Raw genomic sequence first — 18327 nt, forward strand, 5'->3', positions numbered from 1 at the left:
GGAGAGGTTTAGGCAGGGAGTTCCAGAGCTTGGGGCCCAGGCAACAGAAGGTACGGCCACTGATGGTTGAGCGATTACAATCAGAGATGCTCAAGAGGGAAGAATTAGAGGAGCGCAGACATCTCAGGGGGTTGTGAGGCTGAAAGAGATTACAGAGATAGAGAGGGGCAAGGCCAAGGAGGGATTTGAAAACAAAGATTAGAATTTTGAAATCGAGGCGTTGCTTAACCGGGAGCCAATGTAGGTCAGCGAGCACAGGGGGCAATGGGTGAGCGGGTTTTGGTGCGAGTTAGGACACGAGTTTTGGATCACCTCTAGTTTACGTAGGGTAGAATGTGGGAGGCCAGCCAGGAGTGTGTTGGAATAGTCAAGTCTAGAGGTAACGAAGGCATGGATGAGGGCTTCAGCAGCGATCGAGCTGAGGCAAGGGCGGAGAGGAGCAGGTATTGGCAAACACCCTCGAACATGCAACTCGCTTTCCTGCAGCCTCCGCTGTGGGCTTAAGGGAATCATTGAGGGAGTTAGAAGTGTCCACTCAGGTTCCCCCTGATGGCTCGGTAAATGCACCTCTTGACTGGGAAGGACTTGGGTTTAATCCAGCCTGTGTTTGAGTCGCTGACCTGATCTATGGGGCAGTGGTGGAATCTCCATTGGTCTAAGTTTTCCCCGGGTTAGCCGGAGGAAGAATCAGCCAGGACATCGGCTCCCGATCGGCATCCAATGATCCTGCTGGAAAGTACAGGTGGGTGGGTGTAATATAGAGCTCCACCTAGTGTACCTGTGATAATGCAGTCATTACTGTAAATCCAATAAAGGCAGGTCACCTAATACGTTCCTGTGTTAAGAGCCATCTTGTAGTCTGTGTGTTTGTGGTGTTGTAAATATCACATGGGGCTTCAGGTGAGAGCGGGATTGGGGAGGGCACTGAGGTCCCCCTCCCTCACCCTTCCCCCCCCCCCCACCCTCCCTCTCCCTCCCCCCCCACCCTCCCTCTCCCTCCCCCCACACCGCCTCCCCTTCCCTCCACCCTCCCTCCCTCTCCCACCCTCACCATCACCCTTCCTCCCTCCCTCCCCCTACCTCTCCCACACTCACCCTTCCTCCCTCCCTCTCCCACCCTCACCCTCACCCTCTCCCCACCCTCCCTCATGCTCCCCCACCCTCCCTCTCCCACCCCCTTCCTCACCCTCCCTCTCCCTCCTCACCCTCCCCCCGCCATCCCTCTCCTTCCCTCCCCCTCCCCCACCTTCCCCCACCCCCTCCCTCTCCCCTCACCCTCCCTCTCCCCTCCCCCTCCCTCCATCCATCCCCCTCCCTCTACCCCTCCCTCCCCCTCCATCACCCTCACCCTCCCTCTCTCCCCTCCCTCCTCCCACTCTCCCCCTCCCTTCCCCCTCCTTCACCTCCTTCCCCCTCTCCTCCCTCCCTCACCCTCACCCTCCGTCTCCCTCCCCCTCACTCGTTCTCCCCCTCCCCCTCCCTCACCCACTGCCCCCACCCTCCCCTCGCTGAATATCACTTGTCAACAATCGCTGCCCTTCATTGCAAATGAAGAATAGCCGAAACTAGTGACCACCTTCAGGCAAAGACAGAAGACCAGATTAAGAGAAAAAGTTAACATAGCACAATGTCTTTCAAAGCATTCTCAGTTTGATTGTGCAGTAACCCAGACTGATGCTCCTTTATGTTGGTTTGCAGGAGCGCCAGTGTTATTCGTTGTTCCTTGGGTGGTCGTCAAGTATTTATATGAAAATGCCGGGTAAGTCGCCTCGTGGCATGACAGTGCTGTGTGGCGCCTCTAAAGCCACCTATTCTCTGCAGACAGCTCACAGGGTCGGTCTGGATACACCCAAATGTAACTAGACGCGTGTCGGTGACCAAGCAACCTGCGGAGAGTCGGAGTTTCCCTCGGGACCCTGCGATGGTCCTCGGACGAGACGCTCATCCCATTAGTAGAGGCTGAATTTGAACTCAGGGCCTAGAGGTGAAAGGGCAGGGTGTGCAACCATCCAGTGTGTGTGTGTGTGTGTGTTCGTCATTAAAGGAGAGGTTCACACATGAACCTTCAGTAAACATCTCACAAACCCAAATGAATATGATCTCTTTACCGTGGTGGTGTGGTTGGTAGAGGGGCCCAGGGGCAGCACGGCCCAGCCCGCACTGCGATATGTGCGCGCACTGGGTCCGTGCAGCAGAGCTGGTCTCCAGTCATCTTGGTCAATCCTTGCCATTGGACCAAGACCTAGCTCTGTCAAGCCCGTGTGGTGGCTGGTGTGCAACGGCCACCACACGTTAAAAAGATCCACGCACAGGCATCTTCCACCCTTCAACATGTAGTTCGGGACCTGGAATGTCAGGTCCCTCGTTGAAACACCTGTGAACTCATCCTTTTTTGGCGTGGAAGCAAGTCATCCTCGTTTCGAAGGACCGCCGATGATGATGATGAGAGGGACGGGGTGGTTGGCCAATACTAGTGACTTGAACAGAATCATCCATTATATTTGATTGATTGATGTTACCTAACAGCATCACATAGAATAACATAGTATTTACAGCAGAGAAACAGGCCATTCGGTCCAACAGGTCAATTCTGTGTTTAAGCTCCACACGAGCCTCCTCCCAACTGATTTCATCTCACCCCGTCGACACAATTCCTTTCTCCTACTTGTGCTTATCGACCTTCCCTTTAAATGTATCTAGCCACTCGATTCCTATTCCCCGCCCCCCCGCCCCCAAAAATCTAGAAGTCTAGCGGATGAAGCCCCCAACAGCGGATTCTGACAAGGATTAACACTTGCAGAGATCAGCGGGTCGACAATTGCAGAAAGTTGGGGTGTGCAGCCCCGCGATTTCCCACCCAGCGCCCCCACTGCAAAGCGCTGACCCTCGCCACGCGATCAGCCCGATAGAAGAAGATGTCCAATGAATGCAGGGAATCAAGCCCCCCCCCACCCCCAACATACAGACCCTGACCAGCCACCCTGGTCAAGCTGCCTTTCCTGGTCGAGCTCATAGCTTTGTCTACCCTCCACCTGTGGTGAGAGAATCGAGGACAACCCACACTGGCGGGCACAAACCCGGTAGTAAAAAGAAAGAAAGATGTAGATTTATATAGCGCCTTTCACAACCACCAGATGTCTCAAAGCACCTTACAGCCAATGAGTTCTTTTGGAGTGTAGTCACTGTTGTGGTGTAGGAGGAAGTGCATCCGGGAGGGCGCTGAGCATCTCGAGTCCCATCGCCGAGAACGTGCAGAAACCGAGCGCAGGCTGCAGAAAGAGCGTGCGGCAAACCAGTCCCACCCACCCTTTCCCTCAACGACTATCTGTCCCACCTGTGACAGAGTCTGTGGCTCTCGTATTGGACTGTTCAGCCACCTAAGAACTCATGTTAAGAGTGGAAGCAAGTCTTCCTCGATTCTGAGGGACTGCCTATGATGATGTAGGAGTAGTGGTGGAAGTGCATAGGCTGGGGCTGTTTCCTTTGGAACAGAGGAGCGACTTAATTGAGGTGTATAAAATTATGAGGGGCCTATTCCACTTAGCAGAGGGGTCAATAACCAGGGAGCAGAGATTTAAAGTAATTGGGGGGAGGTTTAGAGGGGATTTGAGGGGAAATGTCTTCACGCAGAGGGTGGTGGGGGTCTGGAACTCACCTGCCTGAAAGGGTGGTAGAGGCAGAAACCCTCACCACATTTAAAAAGTACTTGGATGTGCACCTGAAGTGCCGTAACCTGCAGGGTTACGGACCGAGAGCTGGAAAGTGGGATTAGGCTGGATAGCTCTTGGTCGACCAGCGTGGACACGATGGGCCGAATGGCCTCCTTCCGTGTCGTAAATTCCTCTGATTCTTTGAAGTAGGTGGGCTTGTTACGGGTGTCTGCACAGGTTTCTTGTTTTAGTTCTGACGCTGAAGCTCACCCGCACGTTGTTTATCTCTAGGTGTTGGACAACAAATGAAAACATGGCCTACTGGTGGATTATCCGTTCGCCTATCCTGCTGTCTATACTGGTACTGTACACCGCGTTTCAGCGCACATCTCAGGCTACTTTGTCAAGCTTCGAAGGGCCAGTAACATTAATTCTGGTGGTTTTTGTTCTCTTATTTTTCAGATCAATTTTTTCATTTTTATCAGAATTATTCATATTTTAGTCTCCAAGCTTCGAGCTCACCAGATGAGGTACACTGATTATAAATTCAGGTAAGGGTCTTCTTTTGCCCCTCAAGTTTCTGTTTTAATATCCTCTCCCCCTCTTCGTCCATCTGTCTCCTTCCCCTCCCTTTCCCTCGCCTTCCCTCCCTTTCCCTCTCCTTCCCCTCCCTCACCTCCTTTCTCTGCCCTATATTTTCTCTCTCCCCTCCTCTCCTTCTCTCTCGTAACATATGAATTAGGAGCAGGAGTAGGCCATTCGGCCCCTCGAGCCTGTTCCGCCATTCAATGAGATCTTTGCTGATCTACCTCAACTCCTCTTTCCTGCACGATGGCTTGATTCCCTTAATATCCAAAAATCTATCGATCTCTGCCTGGAATACACTCAAAGACTGAGCCTCCACAGCCCTCTGGGGTAGAGAATTCCAGAGATCCAACACCCTCTGAGTGAAGAAGTTTCTCCTCCTCTCCTCTCCTCTCCTCTCCCTTTCTCATCCTTCCTCCTTCCCTCTCCCCTCTACTCTCTCTCTCTCTCTCCTCCCTCCCACTCCCATCCCTTCCCTCCTCTCTCTCCCCTCCCCTTCACGCTTTCTCCTCTCCACTCTCCCTCCCTGCCCTTCAATCCCTCTCTCATCTCTTCTCTCTCTTACTCCCATCTCTCCCCTCCTCTCTCTCTCTCCCCCTCTTCCCTCGTCACTCTCGTTTTCCCTCGTCACTCTCTCCTCCTCTTCCCTTCCCCTCCCTCCCGTGCTGTAACAGAACTGGCCTGATTTTCCAACCAGTGATTTGAATAGCGGACAGCCCAGCAGGAATCATTCCCGTCCGATCTTTCTCTGTGCGCTCTGCGACCTGGCAATCCGTTACACCCGAGCACAGTAAAGTTTAATCTGCGTGAGGTTTTACTCTTCCAAAGGTGCGACACTGAAGTATATCGCACATTCTAAACCCCGCATCTCTCTGCTGAATCATAGAACGGTTACAGCACGGAGGAAGGCCATTCGGCCCGTCGAGCCCGTGCCGACTCTCAGCTAGTCCCACTCCCCCGCCCGTTCCCCATAGTCGTGCAATTTTTTTTCCTTCAGCTACTTATCCAACTCCCTTTTGAAAGCGAAGATTGAGTCTGCCTCCACCGCCCTTTCCAGCAGCACATTCCAGATCCTAACCACTCGCTGCGTAAAAAGTTTTTTTCTTATGTCACATTTCGGTCTTTGCGTTTTGCCAATCACCTTAAATCTGTGTCCTCTGGTTCTCGACCCTTCCGCCAATGGGAACACTTTCTCTCGATCTGCTCTGGCCAGACCCCTCGTGATTTTGAACACCTCCATCAAATCTCCTCTCAACCTTCTCTGCCCAAGGACAAACAACCCCAGCTTCATTTGTCCTTCGTAAATATATTCTGACTCAACTCTTACAATCATTATTCAATCTTTAAACCACCGTGAGGCAGACAAAAGGCCCTGGTTTGATGTAACATGCACTTGCAGAATATTTTTATAAACCTTACCGACACTTTTATGCATGTTGGCCGAGAGGACAGATGGCAATCCCTTCTAATCGGCACCGAGCAACCGGCCGAAATTTTAACGGTGCAGCTGATTGGCTGTGTGGCTGTTACAGTCCGGTCTGTCAGGAGGGGTGAGACCCGGGGCAGCTGATTGGCTGTCACAGTCTGGTCTGTCAGGAGGGGTGAGACCCAGGACAGCTGATTGGCTGTCACAGTCCGGTCTGTCAGGAGGGGTGAGACCCAGGGCAGCTGATTGGCTGTCACAGTCCAGTTTGTCAGGTGGGGTGAGACCCAGGGCAGCTGATTGGCTGTCACAATCCGGTTTGTCAGGTGGGGTGAGACCCAGGGCAGCTGATTGGCTGTCACAGTCCGGTCTGTCAGGTGGGGTGAGACCCAGGGCAGCTGATTGGCTGTCACAGTCCGGTTTGTCAGGTGGGGTGAGACCCAGGGCAGCTGATTGGCTGTCACAATCCGGTCTGTCAGGAGGGGTGAAACCCAGGGCAGTTGACACACCGGACTGTGACAGCCAGTCAGGAGGGGTGAAACCCAGAGTTGCTGATTGGCTGTCACAGTCCGGTCTGTCAGGAGGGGTGAAACCCAGAGTTGCTGATTGGCTGTCACAATCTGGTCTGTCAGGAGGGGTGAAACCCAGAGTTGCTGATTGGCTGTCACAATCCGGTCTGTCAGGAGGGGTGAGACCCAGGGCAGCTGATTGGCTGTCACAGTCCGGTCTGTCAGGAGGGGTGAAACTCGGGGTTGCTGATTGGCTGTCACAGTCCGGTCTGTCAGGAGGGGGAAGACCCAGGGTTGCAGGGGAGAGCCAGGCTACATTGCAGCAAGGCTGAGGAATGGACCAACGTGCCAAGTCCCTCGGACTCTGGGCTATAACTCATTGCAGAGAGGATGGGAGACCCGCCCCCAATCACTTTGATCTGTCGCTTGTATAAAGACTGAAAATGCTGGAAATCTCAACGGGTCAGGCAGCATCTGTGGAGAGAGAAACAGAATTAATGTTTCGGGTCAATGACCCTTCGTCAGAACTGGAGATAGTTCAAAATGTAACCAATTCTTTCCCCTCCCCCTTTCAGGGGCTGGGTCCCTGAAAGGGGGAAGGGAAATGTCATGTATCTTACATTATTATATATAACTGTATCTTAACATGCTATACATGACTGTAATAAGATATGACCTATAACCACCAGCATACCTTACCACCAGGGGTGCACTTGCAAGAGACAGGTATATAAGGACAGGTCTCAGGCAAGTGCAGCATTCCAGAGCTGTGAAATAAAGGTGCAGGTCCAGAGTGACCTTGACTTCACTACATGCCTCGTGTGAATCTGTACTGAGGGGACAGGACTTTACAGTGGCGACGGGTTACGGGATTACAGAATCCACAGAATGGCGAACAACGGATCAGATGAAAAGTACAATGCGGGAGACAATTGGGAGGACTTTATAGAAAGGCTCCAGCAAAGCTTTGTAACCAAAGACTGGTTAGGCGATGATAAGGCAGACAAGAGAAGAGCCCATCTCTTGACCAGCTGTGGCTCGAAAACATACGCTTTAATGAAGGATCTGTTGGCACCCGAGAAACCAGCAAGCAAGTCGTTTGAAGAATTGAGCACACTGGTAAGAGACCACCTGAAGCCAGCGAGCAGCCTACACATGGCCAGACACAGGTTCTACAACTACAGACGCTGTGTGGGCCAGAGCATACCCGACTTTGTGGCGGAACTTCGGAGGTTGGCTAGTTTATATGAGTTCTCCGATGAACTGAGGAGAGAAATGCTGAGAGACTTTTTCATTGAAGGAATAGGCCACGCAGGCATATTCTGAAAGCTCATAGAGACCAAGAACTGGACCTTAGAGGCAGCAGCACTGGTTGCACAGACATTCTTGGTAAGGGAAGAAGAAACGAGGTTGATTTACAATGCAGGTACGACAACTAACGAAATATCGGAAGAAGAAGTTCACAGCACTAAACAAGCTGCTACCCCCATACACAGACAAAACCGAGAGAACAGGCTCTCAACAGCAGGCAGAAGCCATCAAGGGCCACAGGAACGGCCGTTCACTCCTCATCAACCCACAATGCGAGCAATCAACTACAAACTGAGAGAAGCTCAAGAGAGATCAGCCAGACGCAGCTCATTCTTTGGGAACTCTTTGAACAATGGAACAGGTCTGTGCTGGAGGTGTGGGGGTGGGCACTCGTCAAGGGGATGTCGATTTCAGCAGGCTGTTTGCAGAAATTGTGAATATACAGGGCATTTGGCCCGCATGTGCAAAAAACCGGCAGCTCAGCTGGTATACGAATCGGATGGGTCGGAAAGCAGACCAGAAGATGGTGGGGACAGTACCCGGGACACCGGTGTACAGCGGGTCAACACGATCAATGGCCGCTGCTCCTACAACAGGACGCCTCCTATAATGATGAGGTTCCTACTCAACGGGATGTCTGTCAACATGGAACTGGATACTGGAGCGAGTCAATTTCTCATGGGCGCTCAACAATTTGAATAACTGTGGCCGGATAAAAGAGACAGACCAAAACTCACAAGGGTCGACACCACACTAAGGACCTATACCAAAGAAATCGTACCAGTCCTCGGCAGCGCCATGCTCTCTGTCACACACAAAGGGACAGTGAACCGACTTCCCCTATGGATTGTCCCCGGAGATCCCCCAGCACTGCTGGGGAGAAGCTGGCTGGCAAAACTAAACTGGAAATGGGATGATGTCCATGCCATGTCATTAGAGGAACGGACCTCCTGCTCAACAGTTATAAAGTGATTTGAACATCTCTTTCAGCCAGGTGTGGGCACTTTCAAAGGGGCCAAAGTCAAAATCTACATCACACAGGATGCTAGACCGGTCCATCACAAGGCCAGAGCTGTACCCTATGTGATGAGGGAAAAGATTGAACACGAACTAGACAGGCTTCTGCGGGAAGGCATTATATTAGCTATGGAATTTAGCGACTGGGAAAGTCCCATCGGTCCAGTCATGAAGCCTGATGGATCCATACGAATCTGTGGGGACTACAAATCTACCATAAATAGAGTCTCCCTACAGGACCAGTACCCGCTGCCCAGAGCGGAAGACTTATTTGCCACATTGGCTGGAGGTAAACTTTTCTCAAAATTAGACCTCACATCTGCGTATATGACGCAAGAATTGACCGAGGAATCCAAGCTACTCACCACCATCAACACATATCGAGGACTTTTCATGTACAATCGATGCCCATTCAGCATCAGGTCGGCAGCTGCCATATTCCAGCGCAACATGGAGAGTCTGTTCAAGTCCATCCCGGGGACGGTTGTATTTCAAGACGACATAATTATCACGGGCAGGGACACCGACTCCCATCTCCGTAATTTGGAGGAAGTACTAAAGCGGTTGGATCGGGTAGGCCTACAAGTCAAGAAATCCAAGTGCCTGTTTCTCGCACCCGAGGTTGAATTTTTGGGCAGAAGGATTGCCACTGATGGAATCCGCCCAACAGAGTCCAACACAGAAGCAATCCACCTGGCACCCAGGCCCTGGAATGTCTCAGAACTGCACGCCTTTCTCGGGCTACTCAATTACTTTGGGAACTTTATGCAGAACTTAAGCACGCTACTGGAGCTACTCAGGAAGGGGTGCGATTGGTTTTGGGTGGACGCCCAGGAACGCGCCTTCAATAAGGCACGCAACCTTCTGTGTTCCAACAGTGTTTTGACTTTCTTTGACCCAGGTAAAAAGCTAGTTCTCACATGCGATGCGTCAGCGTATGGGATCGGGTGCGTTTTGCAACATGTCAATAGTGCGGGCAAATTACAACCCATAGCTTATGCCTCCAGGTCACTTTCGCGGGCGGAGCGCGGGTACGGAATGGTAGCGAAGGAGGCGCTCGCGTGCGTGTACGGTGTCAAAAAGATGCACCAATACCTTTTCGGGGCCAAGTTCGCGTTAGAAACTGACCACAAGCCCCTCACATCCCTCCTATCCGAGAGCAAGGCAATAAACGCCAACGCCTCGGCGCGAATTCAACGGTGGGCACTGATGCTGGCGTCCTACGACTACACAATAAGGCACAGACCAGGCACAGACAACTGTGCCGATGCGCTCAGCAGGCTACCCCTGGCGACCATGGAAAGGTCTGACGAACAGAACTGTGAGATAGTCATGGCAATCAATGCCTTTGAGTCCACAGGTTCGCCCATGACGGCTCGCCAAATCAGAGCCTGGACGGCCAGCGACCCCACGTTATCCTTAGTAAAAAGATGTGTCCTAACCGGTGACTGGGCAGAGGCTCGCGATGCCTGCCCCGAGGAATTAAAACCCTTTCACAGGCGCATGCATGAGCTATCACTACAAGCAGACTGCCTGATGTGGGGCAGCCGAGTAGTCATGCCTCTGCGAGGCAGAGAGGCATTTGTCCGGGAGCTCCAACCCGAGCACCCGGGGATCATTCTCATGAAGGCCATCGCCAGATCCCACGTCTGGTGGCCTGGTATTGACGTGGACTTGGAGCTCTGCGTCTGAAGGTGCACCATTTGTGCCCAACTCAGCAATGCCCCCAGGGAGGCTCCACTGAGCCCCTGGCCTACCAAACCGTGGTCGCGGGTGCACGTAGACTATGTGGGCCCATTCATGGGCAAAATGTTCCTCGTAGTTGTAGATGCATTTTCAAAGTGGATCGAATGCACCATTTTAAACTCGAGCACAACCTCCACCACTGCGGAGAGCCTCGCAACCATGTTTGCAATGCACGGAATCCCTGACACATTGGTCAGTGACAATGGTCCGTGCTTCACCAGCGCAGAATTCCAAGACTTTATAATTGACCACGGCATAAATCACGTCAAGACGGCACCGTTCAAGCCGGCCTCCAAGGCGGAGAGAGCAGTGCAAATCATTAAACAAGGCATGCTTAAAATCCAAGGTCCCACGCTGCAGGGCCGCCTGTTGCGACTGCTGCTGGCATACAGATCTCGTCCGCACTCATTGACTGGGATTCCCCCCCGCGCAACTGTTGATGAAAAGTACTTTAAAAACAAGGCTCTCATTAATCCTCCCAGACATGCACGAAATTGTTGAGGCAAAGTGCCGTAAGCTGACTGAGTACCATGACAGAAATTCGAAGGGGAGATGGAATGAGATAGGGGAAAAAGTGTTTGTACTAAACTATGGCAGGGGTCCCAAATGGCTTGCAGGGACAGTAATGGGCAAGGAAGGAAACAGGCTACTGGTAGTACAAATGGACAATGGCAAAACCTGCCGGAGGCATGTAGACCAAGTCAAAAGCAGATTTACCAACAACACTGCGGAACAAGAGGCAGACTACAATGTGGAACTCGCACTACACCTGGTGGACAGACAGAGGGAACAACCTGAGGAAAGGGCACTCCCAACAGACAGCCCAGGCGAGTCAACAACAATCACACCAATCGGAACAGACAGCCCAGGCGAGATACCAGCAATCACACCCAAAGAAGAACAGACTCCAAGGCAAACAACTGAACCACAACTCAGACGCTCCACGCGAGAGTGTAGACCACCTGAGAGACTGAACTTATAAAGACAATAAGACCTTGGGGGAGGGTGATGTAATGTATCTTACATTATTATATATAACTGTATCCTAACATGCTATACATGACTGTAATAAGATATGACCTGTAACCACCAGCATACCTTACCACCAGGGGTGCACTTGCAAGAGACAGGTATATAAGGACAGGTCTCAGGCAAGTGCAGCATTCCAGAGCTGTGAAATAAAGGTGCAGGTCCAGAGTGACCTTGACTTCACTACATGCCTCGTGTGAATCTGTACTGAGGGGACAGGACTTTACAGGAAAGAACTTAAATCTCTCCTGCCTTTCACCCTTTCACAGACCTTCTCTCTTGTCCTTTCCTCCCCTCCCTCTGACTCTCTCCACAGACGCCGCCTGACCTGCTGAGATTTCCAGCATTTTCTGTTTCTATTTCAGAGTTCCAGCCCCCGCAGTATTTTGCTTTTGTATTAATCTGTCGCTTGTCACCCGCATTGACCGTCTAACCTGCTTCCTCTTCCTTCCCAGACTGGCCAAGTCTACGCTGACACTAATCCCCTTGCTAGGGATGCACGAGGTGGTCTTTGCCTTTGTCACCGATGAGCACGCCCAGGGCACACTTCGGCACGTCAAGCTTTTCTTCGACTTGTTTTTCAATTCCTTTCAGGTACGGTTATGGCTTTAGAATCATTGGTGACGTGTTGTCTGTCTCCCAGACTAACTGAGACACAGTTCTCTCCGGTTATTCAAGCTGGCCACCGACAATCTCATCGGGAGTTACTGAGCCTGCTGGAAGCTCATTGACCCTTTAAACCAAAAGGTAGACTGTCAGGTTAGGTGGCACCTTAACCCCAGCTCCATTTCTTGCCTTTATGTCCTCTTTCCCCAGGATCATTGGAGGGAGGGTCAGCCCACTGGAGGGAGGGTCAGCCCACTGGAGGGAGGGTCAGCTCACTGGCCGGAGGGTCAGCCCACTGGAGGGAGGGTCAGCCCACTGGAGGGAGGGTCTGTTCACTGGCCGGAGGGTCTATTCACTGGCCGGAGGGTCAGTGCACTGGATGGAGGGTCAGTTCACTGGCAGGAGGGTCAGTGCACTGGATGGAGGGACAGTCCACTGACCGGAGGGTCAGTCCACTGTCTGGAGGGTCAGTTCACTGACAAGTTCAGCTCCTTGGTTACAGGGGCCAAGGAGATATACTCAGTACTCAGTACCTGAGCCGAGTTGCCAAACCTAGGCAATGAATGTTGACTGTTACTGACACAGCATCATCACCAAGTGCAGGCATGACCTTATCTGAGGTCCACACACGTAGCGTTTCCAGAAAGGGACCGTCCCAGCAATGGGGATCAGGAAGGTCATCTAAATATAATTCAGCCCCTCGAGTCCACTCCTTCGACAGCCCTTGTACAATCTGTCTTGTCCTGAACTCTACCTCCTGCTAAGCCATCTTCCACGCTGCATAAATGCACCCTGATGGTCAAATGTCACTCATCCATCCTCACATCTTCACTACTCAACCCTGGGCTACTGCTCTCAACAGACAACAGTCCCAGATTTCCCCCCCCCCCCCACATCAACAGCACAGGAACTCCGCATGTCCCTTGGAGAGCTTGCTGATCTCAGCCAAGACCCGTAACCTCCCGTCCTGCTCCCCAGAAGATCCAGCTCATTTTTGAAGCAGTTTCATTGTCTCAGCTTCTGCTGGGGGCCTCTTTTACAACCACACATTGGGGCCTGTTCCACATCACACATTGGGGCCTGTTCCACATCACACGTTATTGAAACAGTTTCTTCTCATCTCGTGTTTTGTTTGTTTGGGGCTTGCTGGTTTTGATCCTGTCGACCCTAGTTCTGTGCTCACTGTCAAAATCCAATCAGCTACATTATCTTCAGGGAGAGCACCAAAATCACGAGAAAGTGACTCCTCCCCTCGCTGTTGCATCTGTCTGAGGAAGAAGGGCGCGGCCTGCAATGTCAGATTCTTGCGGGAGCTGTTACTCACCAATGTCCCTTCACCCTGCCTCGGAGTAGATCTTTGTGCAAAATCAAAGCGCATGATATTGGGGGTAATGTACTGGCATGGATAGAGAACTGGTTGGCAGACAGGAAGCAGAGAGTCAGGTTAAACGGGTCCTTTTCAGAATGGCAGGTAGTGACTAGTGGGGTGCCGCAGGGCTCAGTGCTGGAACCCCAGCTCTTCACAATATATATTAATGATTTAGATGAAGGAATTGAGTGTAATATCTCCAAGTTTACAGATGACACGAAACTGCGTGGCAGTGTGAGCTGTGAGGAGGATGCTAAGAGGCTGCAGGGTGACTTGGACAGGTTAGGTGAGTGGGCAAATACATGGCAGATGCAGTATAATGTAGATAAATGTGGATGTTTTCCATTTTGGGGGCAAAAACACGGAGGCAGAATATTATCTGAATGGCGGCAGATTCGGAAAAGGGGAGAGTCAACGAGACCTGGGTGTCATGGTTCATCAGTCATTGAAAGTGGGCATGCAGGTACAGCAGGCGGTAAAGAAGGCAAATGGTATGTTGGCCTTCATAGCTAGGGGATTTGAATATAGGAGCAGGGAGGTCTTAATGCAGTTGTACAGGGCCTTAGTGAGGCCTCACCTGGAATATTGTGTTCAGTTTTGGTCTCCTAGTCTGAGGAAGGACGTTCTTGCTATTGAGGGAGTGCAGCGAAGGTTCACCAGACTGATTCCAGGGATGGCTGGACTGTCATATGAGGAGAGACTGGATCAACTGGGCCTTTATACACTGGCGTTTAGAAGGATGAGAGGGGATCTCATAGAAACATATAAGATTCTGACGGGACTGGACAGGTTAGATGAGGGAAGAATGTTCCCGATGTTGGGGAAGTCCAGAACCAGGGGACACAGTCTTAGGATAAGGGTAATCCATTTAGGACTGAGATGAGGAGAAACTTCTTCACTCAGAGAGTTGTTAACCTGTGGAATTCTCTGCTGCAGAGAGTCATTGATGCCAGTTCATTGGATATATTCCAGAGGGAATTAGATATGGCCCTTGCGGTTGGGGGGGATCAAGGGGTATGGAGAGAAAGTGGGAGGGGGGTGCTGAGGGAGTGATCAGCCATGATCTTGTTGAATGGTGGTGCAGGCTCGAAGGGCCGAATGGCCTACTCCTGCACCCATTTTCTATGTTTCTATGTTTAACACCGATCTATCTTGTGCAGAAATAGATTTAATCGTGGTAAATGCATCGAATTATTTTGTCGATGTTTATGCTCCACACGAGCCTCCTCCCACCCTGTACTTCTTCAGATCGCAGTGTTCCATTGCAATGGCCCAACCATTGGACCCAATAATAAGATGGTCCTCACTTCAAACGTATTTGTCATTAAATCCAATCGAGCAAAGATTCACAGAGATACTGACCGCAATCTTCCTTCCTCCCTTACAGGGTATGCTGGTTGCGATATTGTACTGTTTTGTCAACCGAGAGGTAAGATGGTCTATAACGTTAATATCTGTTACTTATAAGTACCACGCTCTAATTAGATAGGATCTGGAAGGTGAGCTGTCTAAAGCTCCGTGGCGTTCACGTGTGTTGGAGGGCCAGCATCTTTTTAAATCCTAGGAAAACAGAGTCTTGGTTTAACATATTGCCATGCACCCTGGTATCCATTACAACATCTGAAGCAATCCAGGTTTCATCAGATTACTTGTTGGTGTCAGGCCCAGGGGAGGCGTGAGTTCTGGGCCAGGGGTCCAGGGGCAGCACGGGCCAGCCCACACTGCGATATGTGTGCGCACTAGGTCCGTGCAGCAGAGCTGGTCTCCAGTCGTCTTGGGTGATCCTTGCCACTGGACCAAGACCTAGCTCTGTCAAGCCCGGTGTGGTGGCTGGTGTGTAATGGCCACCACATGTTAAAAAAATCCACGCACAGATATCTTCCACCCTTCAGGATGTAATTCGGGATCTTCATTGAAACATCTGTGAACTCATCCTTTTTTGGCGTGGAAGCAAGTCATCCTCGTTTCGAGGGATGGTCTATGATGATGAGGCTTGGTCAAGAACAGTTGAAGCCGTAGCTGTTGAGGTCAGGTGTATCCCTCATGGAGAATGGGAGAATCACCTCATGGTGCGGTGAGGTGGGGTGGGCTATGTTGCTGCCCACATCCCCTCTCCCTCAGCATGGTATATGGCATGAGAAGAGTCAAGAAAAGAGGAGAGCGTCAAATACCTTACAAAGAAGCTATCTTATACTCAATTTAAGGTAAAGAAAGAAAGACTTGCATTTCTATAGCACCTTTCATGACCTCAGGACATCCCAGTGTGCAGTCTCTGTTGTAATGTAGGAGAATGTGACACCCGATTTGCACACAGCCAGGTCCCACAAACAGCAATGAGATAAATGATCAAATAGTCTGTTTTAGTGATGTTGGTTGGGTTGAATCCCCTACTCCTCTAAGAGTAGTGCCATGAGATATTTTACACCCACCTGGGAGTGTAGACAGGACCTCAGTCTAACAACTGATGCAGAAGACAGTACTTTCAACAGTGCAGCGCTCCCTCAGCACTGTACTATTGCTGTCCGATGGGTATCACAAACATGGACCTCCCTTCTTCCTTGACTAGTTGCCCTCCTGGCATCGTGTTGCTCGTGACACGCAGTCACCTCTATCAGTATTTCTCTCGCTCCATTTCATCCCCAGCGGTTGTGGGTTCAAGTCCCACTCCAGGGACTTGAGCACATAAATCTCAGCTGACACTCGAGTGTCGGAGGTGCCGTCTTTCGGATGAGACATTAAACCCTGTCTGCCCTCCCAGGTGGACGTAAAAGATCCCATGGCACTATTTTGAAGAAGAGCAGGGGAGTTATCCCCGGTGTCCTGGCCAATATTTATCAGTCAATCAACATCACAAAAAAACCCAGATTTATCTGGTCATTATCACACTGCTGTTTGTGGGAGCTTGCTGTGCGCAAATGGGCTCCCACATTACAACAGTGACTACACCCCAAAAGTGGCTGCAAAGCGCTTCGAGACGTCCGGTGGTCGTGAAAGGCGCTCTATAAATCCAAGTCTTTCTTTCAATGTTATTTCTTACTTCCTCCCGTCCCAGGTACAGTCAGAGCTTCTGAAGAAATGGAGGCGGTGGAAGCTGGGGCGAGACATTGAGGAGGAGTATCGGCACACTTACAGCCAGCCCCCACACGCCAGGAACGGGAGTGCCAACCTGGAGGAACACAAACTGGTCAACAACTACCACAACGGGACGGCCGAGACCAACCACACGGTGCACTCCGCCCCACAATACACAGAGAAGACGGGCCGGTTCGCTGAACAAAGCACCCTGAGCGAGAAGCTACGCTGCTACGACTTCCCGAAAGTGACGGAGCACAAGGCCTTGTACTTGGTCGAGAGTAACTGTTAAGACGAGAGGCGGGCAGATTTCCGCTGGGCAGCGGGCGAGGAGGATCTGGCGGTGAGCCCAAAGGCAAGACGTTGGGAATAATCTGATTGATAGCACAAAGCTAAGAGGAGCTCACCCATCACAGAATGCCTGACGACAAACGTCAGGGGAACTCGGATGTGCAACACTTTGACTCCACCCTTGCTTTCTGAATGAGTTTCCTGCTGTACATGTGCCTGGCTGTGGACTGATGTTCATGAGTACTTTTTTAAAAAAAAAACGATGTTGCGGTGATAAATCAATTCAGGTGATAATTGATCAAAAGCGATATATTTGCCACTGACTGGGAACGGTGAACGACCTTAAGCAGCACCAGCGACTGAAAGGGAAAATGGATTCCAAATGGGACTTTAATATCGCCCGCCCCACCTGAAGAAGAACCGTGTTATTTAATGTATTCGGCGGCTTAAGGAGAGGGTGCAACTCGAGGGAGAGATGCAGCAAGGACACAGAGGGGTCGCGACTTTAACCCTGGTGCACAGATCTCCCTTAGCCTAATGCACAGCCCAGCAACTCTGATTGTCTGAGCCCTGGCTAACTACATTAGCTGCCGTGTGTGCATAGCATGTGTGCGTGTGCTGCTGGCCAACCGGTCAGCCTCCTACAGATAAGGTGTTCGATATAGTGTCGGCCTTTGTCCGTCAGGAAGGGACGGTCGGGTGGGAGCTGCACGTTTGCTGTTATTCAATGCGCTGAAGTATAAGCCGAGCTCGTGGTGGGTGTGGAATAGCAGCCGGACCGCGATACGTGAGCTAAAGGACTCCACTCCCCAACTGTGACTATCCCTTCATTAATGAATGACACCGGGTGAGTGGGACCCCCACTCTTCTCAAAACGATATGTTTCACATGTGTGGCTAGAATGCAAAAAAAAACACAACGCATCTTCATTTGATATGAAGATAATGAAGATTTCGCAGTGACGCTGGATTTTGGGGTTGGTGAAATTCACTGTGCTGATTTCCTCTCTCCCGTCCTCAGCTCCCTGAAACTCCAAGGAGCCGTAAATTTTCATCACTCATTGACTTCAGTGACAAAGTTGCCCTGACTATAAAATGGGTTTCTCACTGAAATTAGTGAAGAGTAGAAAATATGGCCTTGAAATTAGGATGTGTAGGATATCCGTGTTTAGCACACACACACACTGTGAACTCACCGTGTCATTTCAAGGCCCAGGGCCCCGGTTAGTCAGAATAGAAAGCCGGTGGGACAGGTGATCAAATCACGTCATTGTCACAAGATCTGCTTTGCAAAAACGGCCTTTTCAGAACCTGATCAGAGCCTCTCCCTCCACCAACCCCCCACACCCCCCACTCACACGCCCCACGTACCCCCTCACACCCCCGCACAACCCCCTACACCCCCACGTACCCACATACCCCCGCACACCCCTCACACCCCCCACATACCCCCACACACCCCACCCACACACTTCCAACCCCGCCCACCTCCCATGTACTCCCGTACCTGCCCACACACCACCAGACCCACCCCCTCCACAACACCCCCCCCCTGTATGATCCCCTGCACCTCCCCTCCGCCCCCCCCCCCCCTGCTTCCGTGTTGAGGGGGAGATTCAGGACTCTGCGGGTTTTGATGAATGGGACGGAATTTATCTACAGTAGATTTTGCCAAATGCTGAACAGACGGTTGACTTTGGATGTGGGCGCGACAGAAAGG

At 51.4% G+C, this 18327-nt stretch overlaps 1 protein-coding gene across 1 annotated transcript in view; it reads left to right on the top strand.

Annotated features, from left to right (window-relative positions):
- Nucleotides 1-16609, top strand: part of LOC139227174 (glucagon receptor-like) — a 38036-nt gene extending 21427 nt beyond the window's left edge. Inside the window, exons 8-13 of the mRNA XM_070858238.1 lie at nt 1699-1759; nt 3942-4011; nt 4113-4201; nt 11726-11864; nt 14633-14674; nt 16298-16609. Of these exons, the coding sequence (XP_070714339.1) occupies nt 1699-1759; nt 3942-4011; nt 4113-4201; nt 11726-11864; nt 14633-14674; nt 16298-16609 (713 nt within the window). The remainder of the gene's footprint in view (nt 1-1698; nt 1760-3941; nt 4012-4112; nt 4202-11725; nt 11865-14632; nt 14675-16297) is intronic.
- Nucleotides 16610-18327: the final 1718 nt, after the last annotated feature.

Source organism: Pristiophorus japonicus, chromosome 16 (assembly GCF_044704955.1).
Source record: "Pristiophorus japonicus isolate sPriJap1 chromosome 16, sPriJap1.hap1, whole genome shotgun sequence".
NCBI classification, from domain to species: domain Eukaryota; kingdom Metazoa; phylum Chordata; class Chondrichthyes; family Pristiophoridae; genus Pristiophorus; species Pristiophorus japonicus.